Source organism: Babylonia areolata, chromosome 23 (assembly GCF_041734735.1).
Source record: "Babylonia areolata isolate BAREFJ2019XMU chromosome 23, ASM4173473v1, whole genome shotgun sequence".
Lineage (NCBI taxonomy): Eukaryota > Metazoa > Mollusca > Gastropoda > Neogastropoda > Buccinidae > Babylonia > Babylonia areolata.
The window spans coordinates 17,697,926-17,717,925 of NC_134898.1; the positions used below are offsets into that span (position 1 = coordinate 17,697,926).

Below are 20,000 nucleotides of genomic sequence, written 5' to 3' on the forward strand. Positions count from 1 at the left end.
TCAGGCCACTTTACAGAAAAGAAAAGTTACAAATTACACGAATCATTCATGACCATGTTTTCTCAAAACCCCTTCGCTGAAGATTATGTGGAGAGTCTGTGATAAGAGAATTATAGTAGTCGATTCGGCACAAAAGCAGAAATGGGAGTTTTTGTAGTTTTAACAAAAAGGTACTGACGGATAGAGTTAATCCGACGAAGTTCACAATTGACTGTGCGTATCAGATTGATGAGCGTGCATACTGAGGTTTAGGTCAAGAATGACTCCAAGGTTCCTTGCTGATTTAGAAAACTTAACTGCGGCATCAATAACCACAATAGATGCAGGGAAGGAAACAGATGTAGAATTTCTTATGGAGGAAATAATAACAGCTTCAGTTTTGTCATTCAATTTTAGTTTGTTGAATGCCATGCAGGATATAACATAAGAAAAAATGCAATATACTTTTATACTATCAATATGATTTTTTGCTCCCCTTTTTGCTGCCCTGTTTGCTTGGTCATTATAACGGAATCCAGTGTGGGATGGTATCCAACAAAAATCAACATTTGTACCCTTCACAAATAGGGAGTGCAATAAATACCTAATTTCAAACAATAAATCTTCTCTTTGATTATTCTCCAAATGGAGCAAACTTTTTAAGACAGATTGAGAATCAACACAAAATAGGATATTACTTACTATGATTGGTATATCAACAAGATGATTTAAAGCCATAAGGATGGCCACCAATTCAGCTGTAAAAATTGAATGTCCCTTACCTAAATAATATGATTTTTCTGTTTTTAGGTCAGGAATGACAAAAGCAGATCCTGCACTGCTATCATCCAGGACCGAGCCATCAGTGTAAACTTTTAAATGATAATCAAAATTTTCTTCTAATTCAATTCTGACAGATGCTGCTATTATATGTGGAGATTCTCCTTTTGTTGTGTCAGAAGCACATATGTTGACGTTTGCTTTTGTTAACTCCCAGGGAGGGACAGGTGGCACCAGAACACGAGGTGCCATATCATGCAAATCAATGTCATACAAGGAAATAAGCAATATACTAGAAAGGGACTTTTATAGGTGCTTGAATTCAAGTCTAAAACCTCGTCAGTTGACTCTCTCAGACTTTGGTCCGATTCGCAGACCAATTCTGAGTTTAGCTCTCAGACTATTATCAAATTCATTACGGACCAAGTATTGTTCTAATGTCAAGTGCATATGCTTTAGTAACCTGACAATTGAGCATATAATTTTTCACTGTAGTTTGATGAAGCCTTTTGTACACGAAAGTGTGTCTTCACAAGTGACTGAGAACGTTGATGTATTTGACTTTTTGCATTCATTATCAGTTGTTTCGCTTGTCAGTTTAACGACTTCTCTTTTACGAAGTCCTTTAAGTAATTTCCTGTAACTGTATTTAGAGTTGTTTTGTTGTTGTTGTTGTTGTTTTTTGTTTTGTTTTTTTCTTCCAAATTTCACCCACATTTTTACCCTCATTTGCCCAGTTTCTCCCAACCCTCCATTCATCCACATCTCCCACCCCTTCTAACCGATAATACTCAGATGTATTCATAAATACTTTAACAAAATGTCTTCAATCACCGATATGTGTGACGGGACATTAAACAAAATTCCTCCATAAAAAAATGCTGTCTTGCATTGACTGAACTAGACTGATAAATGGCTTAGTGATGAAAATAAAGATGAAATTACTCACATCCTTATTGTAGACATCGCCAAAGCATTTGACGTGATTGATCACAGGCTCCTTCTATGAAGGCTAAGAACTTATGGTATGTCTAACATCGCTTTAGATTTCATGTCACCATTCTTATCTAACAGAAGACAAGTGGTATTAGTTGAATGAATCCAAGTCTGCTGTTTTGGCTGTAAGGTATGGTGTGCCTCAAGACTCTATTCTAGGACATGTTCTATTTTAAATTTACATTAATGATTTACCCCTGTACTTAACTTCATGTGAAATGTTTGCGGGTAATACAACCCTACCTACAAGTCATTATAATGCAGAAGGAGTATCTCTTATGTTACAGGATAAAATTAATCAGTGAGTTATGTGGTCAGAACTAAACCATAAGCACCTTCATCCACAGAAAACCAAATATATGATGATCACCACTCGTCAGAAGCGTCGAAATATTTCCTATGACGTTGTTCCTCTTTACATAAGTAATGTAATTATTAAAGAACTTGACAATCATAATGTTCTTGAAGTAGTGGAAGACAATCTATCATGGTCTGATCACATTTCTGTGTTATGTAAAATTTAGAAAAAAGGTGTATCAGCTAAGCAAAATAAAACAATTCTTAAATGTTCATTACCGGAAAATGTTCTTTCATGCAAACATTGAGTCTCATGTAAATTATGCATCCACTCAATTAAAGTGAAAATATTCTCAAACCGCTGTCTCGTCTTCACAGACGTACAATAAAATCAATTCTGAAATCTTCCGCGTTGACACCAAACGACTGTATTATATTATATATTCTCCCATTCAAATGGGAATTGAAATACAACAATGCAGTATTTATGTTCAATATGTGTCTGGTTGTGCCCAACCCTCCATTTTGATTGAATTTAAAACAAACGAGACGACAATCGCCACGTCCATAACATAATATTATGTTACCCCGTCAGAGAATTATCTGTTTACATCTAGTCTGTCATACTCAGGTGGTTCATTGTGAAATGATATATGATCAGCTTTCAATGCCAAAACTAGACTTCATGTATTAAAGATGTACCATTCAGAACTGGTGAAGAGATTTGCAAACACAATGTCTTAAACTTTCCCACTCACTGTCTTTCTGTCTGTCTGTCCGTCTGTCTGTCTGTCTCTCTTCTTTATTCCTTTCTCTTTCTGTTCTTAGTAGTATCTATGCATGTACTTGTGTTGCTAGTTTTTGACGTGATTGTGTGTTTGTTATATTTTCCCTTTTCATGAGGGCAGGATGAAAACAACCCAATTGTGCTTATCCTTTTTTTCCCTCGGTAAGGATATATATATATATATATATCTTTCTCTTTCCAACATACACATGCTCTTTGTCTCTGTCTCTATGATGTTAACAATCCTAACAGTTACTGAGGTATTTCTCTTATCGATAATTAATAGCAAATTCTCTCTCTCTCTCTCTCTCTCGCTCGCTCGCTCTCTCTCTATCTCTCTGTGTCTCTGTCTCTCTCTCTCCCCAATCTAACTTACAGCCTGTTCACAAAATTTGATATCATACCAAGTAAAAGAAAGAAACAAAGAAAAATACAATTAGATAATGAAGAAAAAGTCGAAATTTTGGCCAAATGTGGTGCAAAAGGATCAACAAAGTACTTCAGGTATAAAGAGTCACTTGTCTCTGCACTTTGACAGAAACAATAACTGCATTACAATTTCAGTATCAGTTGCTCGGATTTACAGAGACAAATAAAAAACATGTATTGCTTCATAACAATTCTCGGGGGTGTGAGGGTAGGGGGCGCGTACTGCACAAAACAGATTTTGTATTTGAATATGGAAGCTGAACTGTTTAAATATGTCGAAAATGTTATTAACGTATGCAGCAATCTACAATTTGTGTGTGTGTGTGTGTGTGTGTGTGTGTGTGTGTGTGTTACGAAGAGAGAGAGAGAAAGAAAGAGAGAGAGAGTCTGTCTTTCTGTTTGTATGCGTTTAAGTATCCAACGACGTATCCAATGAACAGGCTAGCGCACAAGCACACACATGCGCGGACGGTAAGGTGCCAAGAGAAGCGTGACCAGTCCGTGACTCGGCACACGCTTGTTGAAACCTGGCACGATCAACAACAATGCCACCAATCTGCTGAATGGTTTTCCTTGGCACCTGTCAGACTGCAGCGTGTGAACAAAATCACACACACACACACACACACACACACACACACACACACACACACAGATCCCCCCACCCCCACCTCCCCCCGCTTCCCCCCTCACACACAATTATGTATATGCAGACGCAATGAATATCATCAGATTGCTTCAGCATCACCGTGTGTTTGGAAGTTTTTCACCCAAGCTGCGACTACATCACAACATTGTCCCAATAATAATAAGAAGAAGAAAAAGAAGAAGTAGAAAAAAGAAGAAGAAGAATGGGAATAAGAGGTTTTGGGTTCGAACGTCAATATGAACAATAGCCATCGAGTGATCAGTGCTACCCACAGGCACTGGGTGTATTATGACTTCTGATGGCACCACAAAGCCAGTGATATCCGCTTCACAGTGAATCGAACACAAAGATTGTAAAAAAACAAAAACGAACAACAACAAAAAACAAAAACAAACAAAACAACAACAACAAAACAAACAAAACACTTATCAACCACCTCTTCTAATATCCATAAAATCATAGTCTGACAATATGCTGAAAATGGAAGCGGCGAAGACAGGTTATTTGCAAACTAAGCTTCATCTTAATTAGCGTGTGTTTGTGTGTGTGTGTGTGTTTGTTGTTGTGTGTGTGTGTGTGTGTGTGCGTGCGTGCGTGCGTGCGTGCTCAGGTGCGTTTGGAAGTGTGTGTGCGTGTGTGCGCACGCGCTTGTGTGTGTGTGCACGCGCGCGTCTGCGTGTGTGCGTATGTGTGCGTGTATGCACGCGCGCGCGTGTGTATGTGTGGTTGTGCGCGTGATTGTGGTGTTTTGTGCATGTGAGAGTGAAGAGTGAATATCTGTGTGTGTGTGTGTGTGTGTGTGTGTGTGTGTGTACGTGTGTGTGTATGTGTGTGTGTGCGCGCGCGCGTGTGTGTGTCTGTGTCGTTGTGTGTGTGTGTGTGTGTGTGTGTGTGCACGCGTGTGCTCTTGTGTGTGTACACACTTGTAAGGGAGTGAGGAGTGAGATTGGGTGTATGTGGTGTGCGCGAGTGTGTGTGCGTGCGTGCGTGCGTGCGTGTGTGTGTGTGTGTGTGTGTGTGTGTGTGTGTGTGTGTGTGTGTGTGTGTGTGTGTACTGGAGGGAGTTTTCGCTTCCACTTCACAGCCACGTTGATCCATTGATGTTCACTGCGTGTTTGTGGAAAACTAATTGAATAGAGAAAATCGATGACAATTTTGTATGAGAGAGGGAGGGGAGAGACGGAGGGAGGTAGAGAGAGGGAGAGAGAGGGAGAAGGGAGACAGCGCTGCCACAGGGCCTTACATATGACAAACGACAGTTGTGGAGTTGTGTTTCCGGCAACACAGGTTGCCACTCAGCGACATGAAAACGTACCTGGCCACTCAGTGCATCTCCCCGTCCAACCCTCCCGGCTTCCCGCCACCCCATCTCTACTCCTACACCACCACCACCACTACCGAACCAACATCGTACCATTTTGATGTCACTTATCGGACCTGTATCGTTTAGTATTGTATTTTCGTACTTTGTAAAAAGAAAAAAAAAAAGAAGAAAAAAAAGAGTTCTGGAAACGTAAAAAAAAGAAGAAGAAAAAAAGAAAACAATAAAAAAACAAAAAACAAAACAAAAACAACACACCTAACAATTAGATATGCAAAACATTACACCTATATTGTTGCAAAAATACTTCTTCCCTGGTAGAGAGTTATTCTGCCTTGAGTTAGAAGTACTCCACCTACCCTGCTATATCAACCCAGTGGTATCGCAGTGATAACACCGAGAAGTACATTACACTTGGAGATATAACTGATAAGCCATTCGGATGAGACAATAAACCGAGGTCTCGTGTGCAGCATGCACTTAGCGCACGTAAAAGAATACATGACAATAAAAGGGTTGTCCCTGGCAACATTCTGGAGGGAGATAATTCCATTTTGATAGTAGAACAAATATATTTGCGGACAGAAAAAGAGAAAACAAGAGGCATATTGTCTGATGTTTAAAAAAAATAAAAAATAAAAAAGGGAGGGGGGTTGGGTGTGGGTGTGGGGGGGCACAGAAGCAAATAATGAAATTGATAAGCAAAATCGTTTGTGAACATTTGTTCATCGTTTGTAAAATTAATAAAAACGCATTTAAGTTTTTTTTACCATTTGCAAAGATCTTGTCACCAGGGCAAAAACGCTAATCTGTTGTGAAAAACATCATCATTTAATACCATTTCTTTGAAACTGTTTATGTAAATATTTTACTCACAGATGCTGCAGACCATTGTACAGTATGGTTAAGAAATATGGGTGTCAAATAAAGCTGTAATGCATTCCGAATCTGTACATTTATTTGCATCAAAGAATTTTCTGGGTGCAGACATGTGTATACTTAATTATCTGTTATACTGAAACGCTGCAAAATGGCCTTTAAAAAAAAAAGAATAGTCAGTGATTTGCTTTCTGGGTTTGATGATCTGTTCTTGATCTTTTAGACTTGTCAGCAGCCTTTGACACTATTGACCATTCTTCAGAATTAAAACTTCCTTTGGTATTCGTGACACTGCACTAGCATGGATCACATCTAACCTGTCAGATCGTACACAGAAGTTATCAGCGGTCAGAAGTGGTCAGCAGAGATCAGTGGTCAGTAGTGGCCAGAGGAGGTAAGTGGTCAGTTGTGGTCAGTGGTGGCTAGTAGTGGTCAGTGGTCAAAACCGGTAAAAAGTACTAGCATTACATAAGATATAGTGGTCAGCAGTGGTACCAGACCTGGGGTAACATAGACCTGGAGGAATATAGACCTGGGGTAACATAGACCTGGAGGAATATTGACCTGGGGTAACATAGACCTGGAGGAATATAGACCTGGGGTAACAAAGAGCCAGAAGACGTGAATTTGTGGGAGGGAAGGGGGAGGGGGCGCGGAGGGAGGGGGGGTACATAGATCTAGGGGAACACAAACCTGGGGAAACATAGGGCACACAAACACCATGCATCATCTTTCTTAGTTTCTTTCTTTTTTTAAAATCTATTTTTTCTTCTTTCTTTCTTTCTTTAATTCTCTCTTTCGTTAATTCATTCATTTCTTCTTTCCCTTAATTTTGTTTTTAACTCTTCTTCTTTTCAGAATTGTGTCTTTTCTTGTTTAGATTCACTTTAGTTCTCTTTTCTTTCGTCCTAAATTCCTTCACCAATTTCTTATTTCGTTGCTTTCCTTTTTTTTCTTTCTTTCTTTCCCTGCTTCTTCATTACTTTCTTTCTTATTCTTTCTTAACTTCCTTACGTCTTGGAACACAGCAACAGAAACGGCGACAATGACAATATGGCGTTTACTATGTAACCGCTGATTTGTCACCGATAAGCTGAATGGACGCTGATTGGCGACACTTCAGTGGTTTACTGAGCTCCACCAGATTGTCGCCGACGACAACTCAGCGGAGGTGACTATTCGGCAGTTAACAAAACCTGACACATGTACAAACGCTCACAGATTAATTGTACGTTGTTTTAGACAAATTCCAAATACCAAAATCCACCGAGCAGTACAGACACAGTTGAAAACATTGCATTTTCTAGTGTGGACACTATTATGAGAACATTATCACTGAGGTATATTCACTTACCGTTACAAAGTGTTTGTTAACTAACTTTGGTGGCATCAGTAACAAATATTGCTGGTGATTAAATTACTCGGTATTCTCAAACGAAAGCATTTCAGTTCAGTCTGGTCAACTATTAGATCAGTTAACATAAAAGCGATCATTTACAATGGCAAAGCAACACAACATTGTCATGATCACTTTCATAATGTATCTAATCATTTGAGAACACTTCGGAGCATTTTGAATTCAATGTTGATGAAATACAGACAGCGGAAGGGGAAACACATGAGTCACTGTTTAATGATTGAATTACAAAATAAGAAGTCAGTAGTTGAAAGCAACTGAAAGAAAGAACAAATGCAGGAATGCAGGTCCCGATAAACTAGTAATTGAGATGAAAAAAAACGAACACCAAAAAACAAACAAAAAACCCAAACAAACACATGCCACTATGACTGACTTTCTGGTCTCCTTGTTTAATGTAGTGTTTGAACGATGTGAGTTTCCTTTAAAATCCACCAAATCTATCATCATTCCTGTCCATAAAAATGGGACACAAATAACCTACCGAATAATTATCGTGGTGTAGTATGCATGGTTTAAAGAGTCATGAATATTGAATAAAAAAACAACACAAAAACTTTCTAGATGGGAGGAAAAGGAAGGAAAAATTATTGAAAAACAAACAGGATCAGGGCTGGGCACAGTGTAATAGACCATAGTTTCACTCTGTATGCTCTGGTGCAAAAAATTCTTAGTCTCAAGAATACTGAATTGTACGTCGGCAATTGTAGATTTAAAAAAAAGCGTTCGATTTAGTAAACAGAAATGTACTGCAGAATGTTTTGAGAAAGAGTGTTGTGAATCGAAAGTTGCACGTGGCCTTCAGAGGAATACAGTGTTGACATGTTTCGGTTAAAATATTTGTATACCCTTAATATTCTGATTGTCTTCGAGATGTGAAGAAAAGGTGCCTTTTGAGTTTACAAATATTTTTATTTTCATCAATAAGCTGGAAACTGAATTGTCTAAAAAGGCAAACACGTTTGGCAAATTATATCAGGAGCCACTGACGTGTTTTATATGCTATTCGCTGATTTTGTCAAATTACTTTCCGATACAGTGATTGGACTGCAAAGCTAACTTGAGAGAGAGAGAGAGAGAGAGAGAGAGAGAACTAGAACTCAGAACTTAAAACGCTTTTTTTAATTCAAGGATTAAGATTTTAGGCATGGTCCATTCTTCCAGTGTGTGTGTGTGTGTGTGTGTGTGTGTGTGAGAGAGAGAGACAGACACAGAGACAGACAGACAGATATGCAGAGGGCTCCAAGTACACATGTCTGTTTCTGTCTCACCTGACTTTGTCCATCATTTCTTCAAACGATTCCACCACGAACAGCACAGGCTGGAAGTCGTCATCCGTGTATTCCTGCATTGACGTCACGTCTGGGTCAAAGGGCAGCACTTTAGGCGTGCTGGACAGCGCGTGCTTCAACTCACCGTACGCTGACAGTGTGCCTGCCCCGTAGGCCCGGAGTTCGCCGTCTTGTTTGCACAATCCGAACTCTACCGTGAACCAGTACAGCTGAACGGAACGGCACAGAAACAAACAGCAGTTAAAAAAAACGGGCACCGAAAACAGATACCAATTGCATGAATGTATGATTGTCATAATAACTTTTCGATAAAACAGTGAAACACCCATGCCTGTACCTAAGAATCTTTTAACACAGTGCTATGTGAACTGGCCTACCGTAGTGATCATTTAACATGGTAACAAGTGGATTGACTCATGTGGTGGCAAGTGAACTCACGTAGGTGGTGGTAGGTGAACTCACGTTGGTAGTGGTAGGTGAACTCACGTAGGTAGTGATGGGTGGAGGTAGGTACTGACAAGTGAACTAATATAATGGCATATGAACTGACGTAGGTAGTGACATATGAACTGACATAGGTAGTGCAATTAGTTGGGGAAGGCAGTCACTGACATAGGTAGTGACATATGAACTGACATAGGTAGTGCCATGAATTGGGGAAGGTAGTCACTGACATAGGTAGTGACATGTGAACTGACATAGGTAGTGACATGAATTAGGGAAGGCAGTCACTGACATAGGTAGTGACATGTGAACTGACATAGGTAGTGATATGAATTAGGGAAGGCAGTCACTGACATAGGTAGTGACATGTGAACTGACATAGGTAGTGACATATGAACTGACATAGGAAGTGCCATGAATTGGGGAAGGCAGTCAATGACATAGGTAGTGACATATGAACTGACATAGGTAGTGACATATGAACTGACATAGGAAGTGCCATGAATTGGGGAAGGCAGTCAATGACAGGTAGTGACATGTGAACTGGCATAGGTAGTAACATATGAACTGACAGGTAGTGACATGAATTGGGGAAGGCAGTCACTGACATAGGTAGTGACATATGAACTGACATAGGTAGTGACATATGAACTGACATAGGAAGTGCCATGAATTGGGGAAGGCAGTCAATGACATAGGTAGTGACATATGAACTGACATAGGTAGTGACATGAATTGGGGAAGGCAGTCACTGAAATAGGTAGCGACATGAACTGGGGAAGGTAGTCACTGAAATAGGTAGCGACATGAACTGGGGAAGGTAGTCACTGAAACAGGTAGTGACATGAACTGGGGAAGATAGTCACTGAAACAGGTAATGACAGATGAACTGACGGAAGTAGTGACAGGTGAAGTGACGTAGGTTATAATACTAACAATAATGTTAATGATAATCATTTAATTAAAAAAGCGCCTTTCCATATAAAGCATGCTGATTTGTGCTGTACAGCGTCAATACCGACGTTTAAAACATGCATTTAAACGCTAAAATGAAACACACACACACACACACACACACACACACACACACACACACACACACACACACAATCATCATCACAGTCTATACACGCTTATCATACATATGACATGAAAAAGCATAAATAATGCAATATTATATCACAATACTTAAAACCTTATCACAATACTTAAAAACCCTATCACAATATTAAGAACTACTACTGATATCACAATACACAACAAGAGAGGCAAGGCCTTCAAGACTCACTTGTGATACGCTGGGGAAAAAAAATCTAATCGTTAAAATGTGTTCTGTATTTGTTATAAAGCTTCGCGTTAAAAAAAAAAATTAAAAAAAGGAGTCCTAACCAGATTCGAATTACGTCCCATAGCATTAATTACAGAGTAATTTCCCTTTTTACTGTCTGCACCAAAACGTTTGCAAAATAAATAAAACTTCCATGCTTAGCAAAAGAAGTTCCTGTTTGAACAAAAAATGATAATAATGACTGCTCTTGTTGTTGGGTCAGAATATCAGATCAAAGTGCCAAGTTTAGAGAATACAAAAAATATAAATATAACAGTAAATGCAGTTTGCATATAATTAGGCTTCATTTTTTTTTGTTTTTTTGTTTTGCCCATCCCAGAGGTGCAATATTGTTTTAAACAAGATGACTGGAAAGAACTGAATGTTTCCTATTTTTACGCCTAATTTGGTGTCAACTGACAAAGTATTTGCAGAGAAAATGTCAATGTCAAAGTTTACCACGGACACACACAGACACAGACACACACACACACACAGAGACAACCGAACACCGGGTTAAAACAGACTCACTTTGTTTACACAAGTGAGTCAAAAACCACACCACAATACTGAAAATTCACTTCCAACTCTAACACCGGTCACACACATCACAGTACAATAAAAATCAATATTTTGAAGTGCAAAATTTAAAAGCAGTCACACCCTCCCTCTTCCCCACAGCACATCACCATACACAACAGACAAAGGTAGTGAGGTATGACGTGACTCACTGTGGCAATTTTCTCAATGTCCTCATCAGAGGCCCCTAACGACACCAGCCCCAACTCCTGTGAGAACTGTGCGAATGTGGGATCCGCCATCATTGGCACATGGCCAAGGAGCTCGTGAACGCAGTCCCTGTCAACCACCATGATCCTTTTCATCTTTGGTTTTGGTGCCATCATCCTCAAATCAAAATAATGGCTTTTAAAAGGGGGTTAATAAAATGTCAAAATTGCCATCGTAATCATCGTCTTCGTCAACGTCTTAAATTTCAACGATAACTTATGAATATAGCACTGAGATGCCTCTTTTTCCTTGACAGCTAGCTTCTTTTCAAAAAAAAATAATATGAAGTCGTCTCGGTTAGTTGGGACACTCTTTTCTATGCTGTTATTTTCTTCGTGGTGGATGTCATAATTTTTTTTTTTTGGGGGGGGGAGGGGGTTCTTATTTCTAATCGATGTTTTGCGAAATGTTATGATGATAATGACACTAAAAAGTAATGAATAAATACAGATAAAGCACTGAATGCTTCTGTCGAAAGTGTCAATATTTTTAAATAAAGAAAAAAAGGTCGATATGTTTATGCGAGCACTGAGGCTGATTTGACATGCCTGGGAAACAACATGTTTCTAAAACAACGATACAATGAAAATATACGGACTTTCCGAAACAATAACGAACGTTAATATCAATTAATCATAGACAAGAACACGGGTGGCCGAATCGTTAGATCGCTGGTTTCTCGCCCCGGTTTCAGCGCACCCGTTGGGTAAAGGGTGGAGGTTTTTTCGATCTCTCATGTCAATATATGTGCACACCTGCTAATGCCTGAACCTCATTTGTGTTTAAATGCATGCAGAAGATCAAATACGCACTTTAAAGATCCTGTTATTCATGTCAGCGTTCGGTGAGTTATGGAAACGAGAACACACTCAGTATGCACAACCCCGAAAACGGAGTATGGTTGCCTATATGGTGGAGGGGGAGGGGGGGATAAACAGTCATACACGTAAAAGGTTGCATGTTTGTGTGAGTGAGTGAATGAGTGAGTGTGTGTGTTTGTGTGTGTGTGTGTGTGTGTGTGTGTGTGTGTGTGTGTGTGCGCGCGCGCGCGTGACTGAAACCTGACTGAATGACGCAGGAAACGAATGATGAGCGCCAAAAGGCAGCTCTCAGTGAGCTCTACCCCAGGTAGGGAGCCTGTTGTTTCGAAAAGAAAGAAAAGACTGTCCTGTTTACAATTTCAGTAAGACCCTCAGAAGCAACCCACACCCTCACACATTTTGCTCTCTCTCTCTCTCTCTCCCTCTCTGTGCATATAAGACTTAAGACAAAAATGACATATTCAGACTTTTATTACGGATCCATGTTGTGATAACATGAAACAGAAAAGAAATGAAAATGAATAAGAAAAACCAACGCCTTTCTTTCACTTTACCACCACTGATTCGTTCTTAAGAAAGAAAGGACAGTGACAGAAGGCAGAAAGAGGCAAAGGGAGTGAAGGTTTTGAGTACTGACGGTTCAGGAGAGTAGTCGGGCTTGGCGCTATGTCGGACATACTGGGTGCACTGAAACACCCTGAAGGCCAGGCTGGCCAGGAAGTCACGTGGGGACAAAAGTCCGGACACTGGGCGTAACTGGAACCCTGTCTTACCTGAAGCAAGGTAGAGACATTTGTTAAACAATCTGACGTGGGGAGGGTATGGGGCGTTTAGGGGTTCTAATTCCAACTGATTGTTTTTTTGTTTGTTTGTTTGTTGTTGTTGGGTTGTTTTTTTTCCAAATCCCAGGTTTGATTTCAATTACAATAGAGTACATTACGTTTCTAAATTAGTACAATATTCTGTCAGGCGCCGTTCCAAATTTTATGTGTACTGTTTATATACTGTGTGTTCTTACGATTTCATCTTTATTCGATCACATTTTATCCGAAATCAAATAATGAACATAGTGTTTCCATTGTTGTAAAATAAACGAGGGGGTGGTGAGATTTTTCATCCGTGTAACTGGTGTCTTGTTTCACTGAGATACTGATGTAGTATTTAATGGTCCATTTTCGTATACAAGTTGTTGTGGCTTATTTCTATTGTTACCGTCTTTATACTTCAGCACTAATGATCTCGGTACTGATTTTTCATGCTCCGGAGCATTAGAACTGCTCATTGTCAACAAACAATTCAGTCAGCCACTAAAGGTACTAACGTTTAAGAAAACTGGAGACATCCTGAAGCTGAGGGATGTTGTTCTCACTGTAGCCACATTCCCTCTCCAGCATTTCGAAATTGAATTTGTACTCCCTGCAGGCGTGCGTGGGGTGTAGGTTCTTCAGCTGTCTGTATACATGGCCCCTGATGGAATATACACATCGCAGCAGTTTTGTTAGCATCGTTGATACTGGGGTGTCTCTTACTTCTCTGTCTTCGGTCAGCGACCTTTGAAAATTAATGAATGTAAAACATTAGCTTAATCATAAATGCTGCTACAAAATCCGCCAGATAAGTTTGTCAACGAGTTTCATAAGACATTTTGATAGAAGAAATAAGGTTCTTTTGATAATTACTGACACGAAATACATCAGTATAACTGCAGTCTACACGGCCACGTGTGTCATTTCAACTGCAGATCATACTCAGAACGCAGGACTGGTTTATTGTCCATGCACAGGTACAGAAATTCACTTTACAACATTGTTTTATATGTGCAAATAAACGAAATAAAATGACATAAAATGGAATAAAAGATAAGAACCTGGTTACGTTAAAAAGGATAGAACTGAAATATAATCAAATCATCAAAAAAGTTGTTTCCAAAAAGCAAAATAAACTACTTTTGGAAACTCATATTCTGTAAGATATGAAACGTCAAATCAAAATCGTGCTGGACGAAAACAACAGACGCGACTACAAGAACAAAATTTGATATAACCTTTAGAATATGGAACTCCCTAACAAAGATAATACTGCATTTATTGTAGGTAATATATGTAATGTGAAATCAGTAAAAGTGACATGTACTTTGGGAATGTGCAATTGCCCAGAACTTTTATTTTTTAAACTTAAACATTTCCATTCAATATATATATATATATATATATATATATATATATATATATATATATATATATATGCAAAACTTATTGTCTGAACTGATTGACGAATGTATTTTTTTAATTTACATTTTGATTACACATATACAGTTGGTATAAGTACTTGAATACATGTATGGAAAAAGAAAAGGGTACACAAAAAACGAAACATAAAAGAGTGAAAAACACATGCTGACATACATGAATAATGAAGACAGGTATTTCAGTTTAAGTAAATAGATCATTTGAATATATCATGAAGTATAAGAGAAAACGGGCCATCCATTCCACCCAAAATAAATCATTTCCATTCAAACAAAAGCATCCTGGTGTTTTAAGATTTATACTTTACAATTTGAGTATCTTTACTGTTAATGAACGTGGTTGTCAAAGACAATCACAACCGCACATAATAATAATGACGCATACTTATATAGAGAGTAACATGCATACAAAACCACGAATGCCGGCAGACATTTCACACGTCGAGAGCACCAAAAGAAACATCCCTTGTTAATGATGTTCTGCTATCAAGTCTAAAATGAGAAGAGAATTATTCAGGTTTTCCTAGAGAAACAGTAGAATGACTCAGCAAGAAGGGAGGACAGAACGAGAAAGAAAGGACAGAAACAAACTGAGCGTCTGGAGGAAGGAAATTTCTGTCACAGAATTTCTTGAAGGCGGGATTACTAATTACACTGAAAGTAACTGTTCAACTTCAGGATGAAACAACTAATGATAGTCAGTGATAGGGAATTGATCAAATGTTAAAAGCAAACGAATATAAAGTGAACGATAATTTACCATAGAAATACATAAATAGCAAGAGGTCAATGCAGTCACCGTGTGTGTGTGTGTGTGTGTGTGTGTGTGTGGAATAATTTCTTTCACTGAAGAAATTGAAACACACAACTTCTCGCCCACGGTCAGCCTGCCCACCCCACCCGGCACAAAACAACGCATGTGCCTCGTTCGCCCCACGCCTCACACACAACACAGACCCAGGTCGTCCATGCTCAAACCTCCTCCCGAAAATGTCAAAACACCAACTTCTATACACCATCCCGAGCACACACCTAAGCAAGCAAGCAATCTGTCCACCGTCTGTTTTTAACCATCTGACCTTAACCTCTTCCCCATCCCGCCACTTACCAGCCAACCGTTCCAATACAGCGTACCGACCAATGACCCGTTCCAACCAAAAGAAAACAGAAGACAGGCAAGAAACCGGTCACCACGAAAAAGTTGTTTTAAGATATTAAATGAATTGATATATAAATGAATGAATTCCACCAAATGTGATCAGGCAAAAGGTCAAAGAAGAAAAACAATTGCAAAATATACTGGCATTTCTTGTCCATTAATGAATACAACTTTCTAGACATATTTGCATAAGGACAAAGCAGTCTTTGCCAAACAGTGAACAGAGATTCAACAATGAAATAGACAAAACCAAATGTGTATGTGTGGAAAGGGAGGGGATGGAAGGGAGTGCACAGCACACATGGAACAGTGGGTTAAACTGTACAGCAAATCGCATTTATCAGTTAACATTATTGATACAACATAATACATCTTCATGACATAGAAATAATTTCTGATTTTGGGTTGTGCCATCATCTGGCATAAAAAAGAGCAACAAATGATACAATTACCTAAGGAAGATCTAAATATACGTATACACACATATTTGAGAGGCTGGCGAATGTACTTGTTTTGTAATACACGTGGCGTTTTTTTTTCTTTTACGGTGGAAACTTCTCTTTCTGAAAACGACATTAGGTGGATTGACTTCACACCAAGGGAGCAGGAAATCAGAGAGAGAGAGAGAGCGAGAGAGAGGAGGGTGGTGGTGGGGGTGGGGGGGAGACAGAGAGACAGACTGACAGACAGACAGCACCAAGAGGAGTGCCGCCTACTGCACCCTCCACCTTCCCCTACCACCGCTGTTTGTTTACTGCCGGGCCAGCATCAAGTCTCCCCACCACAAGCCCACTCACCATGTGTTGATCTCCGACTGCGTGTAGTCCACTCTTGGGATGGGCTCTCCTCTGTAACAACGAACACCACGGAAAACTCACAGTGACATGTGTTATCAATAAATCTGATCACGGTACTTTGCATCTCTCTCTCTCTCTCTCTCTCTCTCTCTGTGTCACGTGAATTATGTTCTTTTCCTTGTGACCGCTGTAATTTATTTGTATTAGAAAGCATCGTTTCAGATCATCTTCATTTGTCAATACGTTTTCCGAATGAAAACTACACCTCTAAACATATAGTGGGAAAACCTTGTAATTTCGATAAATTTGTTTGGAATGAAGCCAATACTGAGTTGTACAGACAGACGTGAGGAAGAAAATATGTTTAATGATTATCTTTTAAACACTTTAATTCATTAATTTCATACCCAACAGGAATTTTGGTATAACGTTCAAAACATCTCTTCTAAACGTAGAAAAGTGCTGAACAATATAAAATAGACGAATGGTACCACTATATACGATACATCAAGAAGATGTGTATGTCAAAATTCACGAGACTCAAGTCTGACCTTGACAAGCTAAAAGACCCTGGGGTGGCAGAAGCTTTTTAAGGCAACCATATGAGGAAAGTTTGAACCACTACTCATACTCGGTGTGCAAGAGTTGGACGTAAACACCATGACGTCCGCCTTCAGCACAGCAGTGACAGAAGCGGCCGCTGACATCCTCGGAAAGCTACGACCCAAGAAGAAGCCATGGGTCACTGACGAGCCGCTAGAACTTTGCGACAAGAAACGTGAATTGAAGAAAAGCGAACCCGAAAGATCAGCTCGGTACATTTGTCAGAAATGAAAGCTCCAAACCAGAATTCATTTCCAGAGATTAAAAAAATTCACACTCAGATCGAAAGTGACACTTACGCGCTCATTGGTTCAATCAATGCTTCTCTATGCTTGCGAAACATGGACACTCACTGACAGCCTCCAGAAGAAGATCCAAGCCATGGAAATGAGATGCTTCCAAAAGTCACTTGGCATCTCCTACACTGAGCACGTCACGAACACTGGGGTCTGACAGAAGATCACCCAAACCATTGGACCCCACGATGAGCTCCTAGCCGTCATCATGAGAAGGAAGCTCAATTGGTACAGATACGTCACAAGATCCGACGGGCTCGCAAAGATCATTCTGCAGGGCACCGTACTGGACCATAGAAAGAGAGGGAGGACAAACAAAATGTTACAGGACGATATGAAAGAACGGACAGGCCTGAATTTCCCAGATTCCCAGAGAGCTGCGAGAGGCAGGAACCGATGGAGAGAACTGGTCTGGAAATCATCTGCGGCGTCCCGACGACCCTCCACTGGGTTATGGGATAGGTGAAGGTGAAGGAATCACCATCTGAAAACACTGCTTGAACGGGAAACTGTTTCAAATGATATGGCCGGTAACTGTGCGAAGATGTTGGTTATTTTTTATGATTTGAATCGCCCAATCTCAAAAGAGGAAGTCTTTCTTGCCTTTCGGAAGATCAAACCTGGAAAAGCTGCAGGACCTGATAAAATAATTGGAGAACTATTCAAGAATGCTTGTGATTAAACTGTTGATTTTTTAAATATTATTTTGAGAAATAATCTTTCCAGACAAATGGACCGAATCTATTATCCAGCAAAAGGGAGAAGTAAATAATCCTGATAAGATATGGAAATACCTCTGTGTGACACCAGCAGCAAACATTTCAGTATAGTGATTAATAGTATATTACAATATTGGGTAACAGAAAAGGATTTAACAGGGGATATTCAAGCAGGTTTTAAGAGAGGGTTTTCCACTATCGACCATGTGTTTACTTTAAAATCTCCAGACACAGTTTGCTGCCAATCGAAAACTACACGTAGCCTTTATAGATTTCGGAAAGGCATCTGATTCGATTAACTGGATCTTTCTTTCGTCTGTTTTGTCGAAAACGGCATTAAAGAAAGGAAAACTGTTTAAATGCACCAAGAGAATGTATACTAGCGTGCGAGCTCGTGTAGAATGTGGGAATGTTATAAACTGTAGAAAAGGTGTAAAACATGGAGACGTTTGTAGCCCTGTTTTATTTTCCTTATTCATAAACGAATTAGCTGTTGGAGTGGTTAGAAAAGGCCGACACGGTGCGACTTTTTTTGTTTGATACCTCTGAATGGTCATCTTGATTTAATATCTGAAACTGTTGTTGGGTTGCAAATCAGTTACGTTGCTTACACAACACAGCTCTTACGTTAGATTTAAAAGTGAACCTGAATAAAAGTAATACCATTGTTTTTAGGAAAGGAGGATATTTGGCTGCTATGGGACGATGGACCCGTAGTGCCTGTTGTTAATATCTGTAAGTGTCTTGGTATTTATTTTTCAGCAAAATTAAGTTTTACAGCAGCCTGCAAAGATTTAGCCAGTCAAGGGAAGAGTGCTCTGTAACGTATTTTGCAAAAGTTATACGTACTGAATAATATTTCGTTAGAAATCTTACTGAAACTTTCTGATGCAAAAATACAACCTCTTGTACAATCTGACACGGAACTTTGAGGACTGGAATAAGCTGCTGAACATTGAGAAAAAACACATTCGTTTGCTGCTCTAAAGCTCTTTTTAGGAGCAAATGAACGAATGCCAAACGATTTTGTTTATGGCGAAACCAACAGATATCCATTAGTGATAAATTCTATTATGCAGTGTATGAAATACTGGTTAAAGCTTGTATAGATTGAAGAAAATAGGCTGCCTCGTAAAGCATACTCAAATTATTCCATTTCGAGACGGCAGTTTATTTTTGTTTATTCATGACTCTCGACAAAGACTAATAGATTGTAACTGGTAGAACTGGCAAAACAACATTCAGACATGTGAAAGGTTTCAAACGTGCTAATTGTTCAATGGGATTTTGCATTTCATCAGACCATAACTGTTCAATGGGACTTTGCACTTCGTCAGACCATAACTATCTCTAAATCTAAATCGTGCTGTAATCCAAATGAAGTCACAAGGTGTGTCAGACATTTGTGTTCATTACTATAGGAATAAGACCCAGAAGGATCAAAACTTAATATGCCCAATTTGTGGAAGTTGCAAAGAATATGAAATGCTTTTTGTCCGAGTATACTTACGTCCCGCGGTTCAGTGTTTAAGACAACAGTTTATGTCAGAAAAATATCACAGGCAGCCTACTCTATTCCGTTTTAATATGTTAATGTCTTCAACAAATCATTCCCTTTCTAGTCGATGACGACCTCCAGATCTGGAACATCAGATATAGCAGTACACCGCGATATCGCGATCGATACGACCCAGTGTCTGACAATACCGCAAGGTACCCGTTGTGTAACAATGCCACCGATGATGATTTTTTTTCCAGTTTGTTTTTCTGTCCTGCTCTCGGTGACTTTCCTTATATCAGTTGCATATAGCTCCAGGTTTGCTTCGAATGATGTACTAATGACAAACCAAAACAAAACAGCATTGAGGAATTGTACAAAGCCTTCAAGGGGCTGGGATGATATGTTTTGTTGAGGTGTGGAACTACTAAAAACTTGCTCCTTCATATGAACAAATGTTTTTGTGGCTCAAT

General features: G+C 39.4%; 1 protein-coding gene across 1 annotated transcript in view; it reads right to left on the reverse strand.

Annotated features, from left to right (window-relative positions):
- Positions 1 to 20,000, reverse strand: part of LOC143297883 (tryptophan 5-hydroxylase 1-like) — a 138,042-nt gene that overhangs the window by 31,153 nt on the left and 86,889 nt on the right. The window contains exons 7-11 of the mRNA XM_076610410.1: positions 16,412 to 16,462; positions 13,529 to 13,674; positions 12,845 to 12,980; positions 11,329 to 11,455; positions 8,806 to 9,035 (exon numbers count right to left, since the gene is read on the reverse strand). Of these exons, the coding sequence (XP_076466525.1) occupies positions 8,806 to 9,035; positions 11,329 to 11,455; positions 12,845 to 12,980; positions 13,529 to 13,674; positions 16,412 to 16,462 (690 nt within the window). The remainder of the gene's footprint in view (positions 1 to 8,805; positions 9,036 to 11,328; positions 11,456 to 12,844; positions 12,981 to 13,528; positions 13,675 to 16,411; positions 16,463 to 20,000) is intronic.